This window comes from Eimeria mitis, genomic scaffold, assembly GCF_000499745.2.
Source record: "Eimeria mitis Houghton genomic scaffold, Emh_scaff1259, whole genome shotgun sequence".
In the NCBI taxonomy this organism is placed as follows: Eukaryota; Apicomplexa; class Conoidasida; order Eucoccidiorida; family Eimeriidae; genus Eimeria; species Eimeria mitis.
Window position 1 is genome coordinate 4,123 of NW_013568475.1, and position 6,627 is coordinate 10,749.

General features: G+C 58.1%; 3 protein-coding genes across 3 annotated transcripts; all 3 read left to right on the forward strand.

The window, feature by feature from the left end:
* Positions 1-782: 782 nt before the first annotated feature.
* On the forward strand, positions 783-2,249 carry EMH_0033110 (uncharacterized protein; the record flags this gene model as incomplete). Its single annotated transcript, XM_013494709.1, is given in 2 exon segments — positions 783-2,240; positions 2,244-2,249. Coding segments are annotated over 2 exon segments (1,464 nt in total).
* A 53-nt stretch (positions 2,250-2,302) lies between these two features.
* EMH_0033120 (uncharacterized protein) lies at positions 2,303-5,345 on the forward strand (the record flags this gene model as incomplete). Its single annotated transcript, XM_013494710.1, is given in 6 exon segments — positions 2,303-3,249; positions 3,253-3,356; positions 3,754-3,894; positions 3,898-4,788; positions 4,860-5,044; positions 5,241-5,345. Coding segments are annotated over 6 exon segments (2,373 nt in total).
* Positions 5,346-5,424: 79 nt separating this feature from the next.
* EMH_0033140 (uncharacterized protein) lies at positions 5,425-6,546 on the forward strand (the record flags this gene model as incomplete). Its single annotated transcript, XM_013494711.1, has 2 exons — positions 5,425-6,377; positions 6,534-6,546. 2 exons carry the CDS (start codon positions 5,425-5,427, stop codon positions 6,544-6,546), a joined length of 966 nt encoding a protein of 321 aa, XP_013350165.1.
* Positions 6,547-6,627: the final 81 nt, after the last annotated feature.

Genomic DNA, 6,627 nt, shown 5'->3' on the forward strand with positions numbered 1-6,627 from the left:
GAAGTGACCAGGGTTGCGTCTTTCCTTCTGTTGTCTTCTTGACTACTTTCCTGTGTGCGCAGCTGCCACCGCCGCAGCAGTAGCAGCAGAGCAGCAGCAGCCGCTGCTGCTCCTGCTGCTGCTGCGTCCCGCTCCCGCGTGGGTCGAAGGGGCTGACCTCGACTGTGCCTGTAAGGGCCCCCCGCTCTACAGCCGCAGCTTCTGTCTGTTGACTCTGCAGGGCCTTAAGGCGTCCAACTGGAAGGATTTAGAAGGGCCCTTGCGGGCCGCAGGGTAGTGGGGGCCCCCGGGCCAGCCCGCTAAGGCGGGTGCTGCAAGCCTTAGAGCTGATACCTGAATACTTTAGTACTGCTAAAAAGTAAAAAGATAAACAAAAGGCAAGCGAGTTGCGCAGCTCCAGCCTAAAGCCCCAAACATCCGGGGGGGCCCCCTATGGAAGGGGGGCCCCCCAAGGAGCAAGCCCGCAGGCTGGCCTGCTGCCTCCCCTCTCCTGAAGGAGTTATTTTTCCTTCTGTTGCTGTTTAAACAGACACGGGGGTTCAGAATTCTGTGAGGCATTCCAGGTAGCAGCAGCAGCCGCGTCGGCGGCAGCAGCGACAACATCAGAGACACAGCAAACGTCGAGTGTGGCCTCATACCTTCGGTGGCCCGCTGCAGCAGCAGCAGCTCCTGCTGCTGCTGCACCCGCTGCTGCAGCTTTAGGAGCGCCCACTAGCCCAGCTCCAACGGCCATTGGCTTCAACTGGGCCGCCTAGGAACCCCAGGGGCCCCTGGCCATACAAATGTTGCGCTTCTCCTACCCTGCCACAAGAGCCCTTAGGGGCCCCCCTAGGGGCCCCCTTAGGAGTCTCCGCGTGGGCTTTTATCGGGGCCGTCTGGGGCCCTCGGGAAGGAGAGACAGCGGCAGCAGCAGCAGCAATGCCATTGCAGCATGCGCAGGGGCAGCAAGAACAGAGGCAGAAGGGCCGCCTCTAGACTGCCGTACGGGCGATGGATCCGTTGTATTTGTCAATCATGGGGTTTTGTTGCGGCGAACTACAGTAGCAGCGCCAACAGCAGCAGCATTGCACCGCAGCAGCCGAGGTGTCTCCACAGCGCAGCACCGCCGTCCTCATGCGGCGCCCTTCCGGGGGGGCCCCAGCGTCTTCGACTTCTCAGAGGCCGCCTCAGAAGATCCGCTGGCGAACACGTTTGAGGCCCCTGCAACAGCAGCAGCAGCAGCGGCGGCAGCAACAGCAGGAACAGCCGCTGCGCAAGCAGCAGCAGCTACTACTGAAGCAGCAGCACGAAAAGAAATGGGAACCAGTGCCAGCGACGCGTATACCCTTTCTTCTCATCAGAACGATAGGGGTTGGCCCCTCGCGGGGCTGAACAAGAGGAGGCCTAGAGCATTTGTACTGAATGCTGGGTATCAGCAGCAGCAGCAGCACCAGCACCCACAGCAGCAGCAACAACAACGACAGCAGCAGCCACATCACGGGGTTCAAGGGGATGCGGTAGGCATTCTGGGCACCTCGCAGACAATTCCTGTTCCCACAGGGGCAAATGGTGGGTCTGCTGCAGACGCTGCTGTTAGTGCAGCTAATGCTGCTGCTGAGGTTGCTGCTAAAGCTGCTGCTGTCGAGATGCTGCAGGGGCAGTGGAGGCTGCTGCGGCGAGCGGTGCAGCAGCAGCGGGAGGTGCTGCCGTATAGGGCAGCCGCAAATCTGCCGTTACTATTGGAAGACACTGCTGCAGCCCTCCAGCAGGCAGAAGAGACAAATAAAGGTGCAGCACCAACAGCAGCAACAGCAGCAGCAGCAGAAGCCGGAACAGCACCTGCGGCAACAGGAGCTGCAGCTGCAACAGGCCCCGAGGAGTCGCTTCTGCGGCTCTCCCTGAACGTGTTGGCATTTAGCGCCATCTGCTTAGAGAGAGAAATCAAAGGGTTTGCTGCAGCAGCAGCAGCAGCAGCTGCTGCTGCTGCAGGCGCAGAAATCCGCATGGATCGCTTATCTCTGCAGCAGCTACTGCCGCAGACGCGTCAGCAACGTAGCCGAGGCAGCAGCACGGGCAGCAGTATTGGCAAGATCAGCAGCAGAAGCAGCCAAGTCCCGCCTCTTTATATGCCACCTGCGCTGCTGCTGCAGGCAGCGGGTGTCGTTATAAGGTGGTTGCAGCAGCAGCATCAGTGTTTAGCAGCAGGGAGCTCCCGCTTGGATGTGCTGCAGCCCACCGAGGCAGCTGCTGCCATGCGGTCTCTNGTTTAGCAGCAGGGAGCTCCCGCTTGGATGTGCTGCAGCCCACCGAGGCAGCTGCTGCCATGCGGTCTCTTTTGCTTCTGCTCTGTCATTACGCCCCGTTACAGCACCTCAAGGCTGCAGCTGCTGCTGCTGCGATTCCGGTGTATATCCACCTCTTGCAGCAGCAAAACGCGCTGCAGTGGCACTGCACGCTAAGCACTTATAGGACGCTGCTTCTACTAGAAAGAGCCGTCTGCTCGCAGCAACAGCAGCAGCAGCAGCAGCCAGCTGTCACCTCCGCCGCTTCTACGCCAGGACAAGGTCAGCATCAATACCAACAACAGCAACAGCAACAACAATCGGCTGTATGGCCGCTCTCCGGAGTAGCTCCCTCATTTGCTTACTGGAATGGCTACGGCCCCCATTTTGGGGGCCCTTCTCTTCATGAGCTGTACGCACACCTCGACCGTGCCATGTTGACATTCCTTAACAGAAGAGCCCTTATGCCGGTGCAAGAAGGAGGCTCTACAGTTCATCCGAAGCAGCAGAAGGAGCAAGTGCAACACGAGCAGCAGCAGCAGCAGCAGCAGCAGCGGCTGTTGGAGGGAAACGGGCCGGGCCCTGTGTTTTCACTCGCCCCTGTGGAGTGTGCACAGCTGCTGTTGCGGCCTTCTGCTTGCCCTTCCGTACGATTGGCTGTCGGTGGCGAACTGCTGCAGCTGCTGCTGCTACTGCAGCGCGACCCAAATGCCTACATGCAGCAGCTGCTGCTGCGACGGGGAGAGGGCGAGCATTTGCTGCTGCGCGAGGCATCGGTTATGTCTACGATTGCAGCTGCCTCCCGCAGCGTCCTTTCGTGGACCGACTTGGCCTCTCACTCGACTGGCAGCAGTAGTAGTAGTAGCAGCAGCAGTAGCGGCAGCAGCAGCAGCATGGCACCACAGCAGCAGGTGGAGCTTTCCTGCTTGCGGCGGGAGTTGCTGCAAGCAACGCGCGGAGCTCTTCTTTCTCTTTTGCTTTCTTTCTCTANTCCTGCTTGCGGCGGGAGTTGCTGCAAGCAACGCGCGGAGCTCTTCTTTCTCTTTTGCTTTCTTTCTCTACTCGTCCGGCGGTTACTCTGCCCTCGGATGGGAGGTATCGCCAGCTGCAGCAGCAGCAGCTGCAGGAGCGGTTGCTACTTCCTCGGCTGCAAGCCTTGGCAGCATTATCTGAGGTGTATGCACACCGGGAGGTATTCACCAGACCTATCGCAGCTGCATTGCTGTGGGAGTCGCTGCTGCTACTTCGACTGTTTGTGCGCGAAGAGACAACAGCCGCCGCTGCTGATCCTGCCGCTGCAGTTGCAGCTGTTGCTGCTGCTGGTGCTGGTGACCAAAAACAAATGACACCGGTACTTATTGCTTTGATGAAGCTTGCAGACAGCTTGAGTTGCACGCCGTTGCTTTCTAAAGGCCAGTGGCATAGACCAGAAGGAGCAGCAGCAGCAGCAGCAACAGGAGCAGCACATGGGGAACCTGCAATGGTGCATCAGGCAACGCGCTTCTTCGGGGGGTCGCCTGCCTTTCTAGTAGAGCTGCTGAGGGAGATAGCACTGCAGCAGCAGCAATGGCTAGCGAAGGAGGTGTCTCTGTGGGGAGCGCTTCCTCAGCAGCAACAGCAGCAGCAGCAGCAACANCAACTCTGCAGCAGCTGTCAGCGCTGCATGCACCAAAGCAGCTTTCTGCTGTAGCAGCTGCTATCGGCTGCATCACGTCTTCTTTGTTGAGGGCATTTTGGGGGCCCGAGGGAAGCACAGCAGCTCTGGTGTATCTGCAGCTGCAGCGGGCGCATAGTCACCTCTCTGCGCTCCACGCAGACCCCGCCTTTTTGCCATCCCTTCTCAGCATGCGTTTGCGCTGGCAGCATCAACAGCAGCAGCAGCAGCAACAGCAGCAGCAACAACAACAACAGCAGCACCAGCAGCAACAGCAGCAGCTGCAACGACAGCACCAACAGCAGGAACAGCACATTGTCGACATGCGGTACGGGAGTCCCACGGACCCCTGGACATTGATGAGCCGCACGGACTACGCCTTCAGCTTGTGGCTGACACGGCAGCAGCAGCAAGCACTGCAGCACAGCATGCACGAGCAGCAGCAGCATGCTGTTGCTGTTGCTGCTGCTGCATATAGACCTCATTCTGCACACAGTACACCGCAGCACCTGCCCACAGGCAACTTGCAGCAGTGGCAGCAACACTTGATGCACCAGGAGCAGCTTTGGCTTCAGCAGCAGCCGCTTGCAGCCAGCAGATGGGGAGGATGGGAGGGACACAGAAGCAGCAGCAACAGCAGCAGCAGGTTCAGCAGCAGCTGCACCATCAGCCCAGGCAACGTGCTGTGGGAATCATCTTTGTTGCAGGAGAGCACAGCTCTCTTGGCTTCTGCCGTCCCGGTAGCTGGGCTGCCTTTGCATTCACTAGGCACCCAGCAGGAAGTGCAGCAGCACCAACATGATAAACAGCAGCAACAGCAGCAACCGAAGCACGAGCAGTACCAACCGTCGCAGGAGCTTGTGCTCCCTTTAGGTACAGTGCTAAAGGCTGTGAAAAAGCAGATTGCTAACCACAGCGCCTCGGTGCATGCNTGCTCCCTTTAGGTACAGTGCTAAAGGCTGTGAAAAAGCAGATTGCTAACCACAGCGCCTCGGTGCATGCGGAGGCTCCCCTTCTGCAGCTACAGCGACAGACGGATGAACAGCTGATGCAGCTGCTGCAGCAGCATTTGCAGCAGCTCCAGCAACAGGTGCAGCAAATGCAACAGCAGCAGAAGCCACGAATTCGGGTGGGTGTTCTCGCAGATGCAGCAGCATGCACGCAAATCGAGCACCAGCAGCAGCAGTTGAAGAATGAACCTGCTGCTGCTGCCCTGAGGATTCAGTGGCTGATGCATGCTTGTGCATGCGCAAATGCAGCAACGCCGCAGACCCCTGAGCAGCTTCTGTGTCTGCTCCAGGATGTGTGCTGTCTGCTGCGGACAGCACAAATTGCTCTGGAGCAGAGAGTTGCAGCTGCAGCAGCGGGAACTGCAGCCGCATCTCCAGCTCCTGCAACTACTGCAGCAAACACGGCACCAACACATTTAGACACGTCAATNCTGCAGCCGCATCTCCAGCTCCTGCAACTACTGCAGCAAACACGGCACCAACACATTTAGACACGTCAATGAACTCGACACCGATCACGCATAGTGGCGTCGGCCAACCTGCTGAAGATGCAAGAGGTGCTGCTGCTGTCAGCAAGAGCACAAGCGGCAGCAAAAGAAGCAGCAACAACCACAATGCCATGATGCCCCCAGGCACGCAGATACGCGTCAGCTGCTGCGTTATTGCAGGGCCTCTGGCGGACCCCCCAGCTGAGCTGCTGCAGGTATTGGCTCTGTTCACGAGCCCTCTGTGGCTGCATCAGGTGCTCCCTGGTCTCGCTGCTGCTGCAGCTCAGCTGCATACTTGCAGCATCATTAGGGGCAGCGATGCGCAGCACTTCAGTCAACTCCAGCAGCGCGTGAAGCTGTTGCTGCAGCTGCAGAAGTTACAGCAACAGCAGCAGCAGCTGTTGCATGAGCTGAAACGGGTCGTGCAGCTGCAGCAGCAGCGGGTCGCGCAGCAGCATGCTGTCGTGAGTTCATTGCGTGCAGCTGCTGAGCACCGGCAACAGCAGCAACTGCAGCTACTGCGGGAGCAGCACCTTAAAACAAGGCAGCAGGAACGCCAGCAGGCCAGATGGGAGCGTCTGCTGCAGCGACGAGTGCAGCAGCAGGAAATGGAGGCTGAGGCGAATAAGAGCAGGCTGGCTATTCTCTCGAGTGCATGCGGAGCTCTTGCCTTCTCGTACGAACACTTCAAGCAATCCGTGCTGCGTCAGCTGCTGCTGCCGCAGCTGCTGCAGCAAGACCTGCTGCTCCGCCGCATTGAGATGCTGCTCCAACGCTGCCGCCGAATAGGCTTCCTCCGCCGCCAGCTGAAGAAGGCGAGCAGCAGCAGCAGCAGCAGCAACACCGGACGTGAGGTGCCGGCTCAGCAACAGGAGCCGCAGCAGAACGAGCAGCAGGAGCCGCTGCGGGGGGAGGTGATGACATCGCTAGCGTACGGCGTTAATGAGCTACTTGCAGTTCTGAGGTGGGCAGGGGAAGGGATCGTGACAAAGAGCAGTCATTGTTTTTGTGGTTACTATTGCTGCTGCTGTTGTTCTTGCTTTTATTTGGTGCGGTTTGTTGCTTCTTTTCCTCTCCTTGTGATGGTCGCGGGCATACCCGCATCTCCTCTTCGATGCAGGATGCGTGCATAACTGCATCTACATAAATATATTATATATATATATATATATATATATATATATATATATATATATATATATATATATATATAT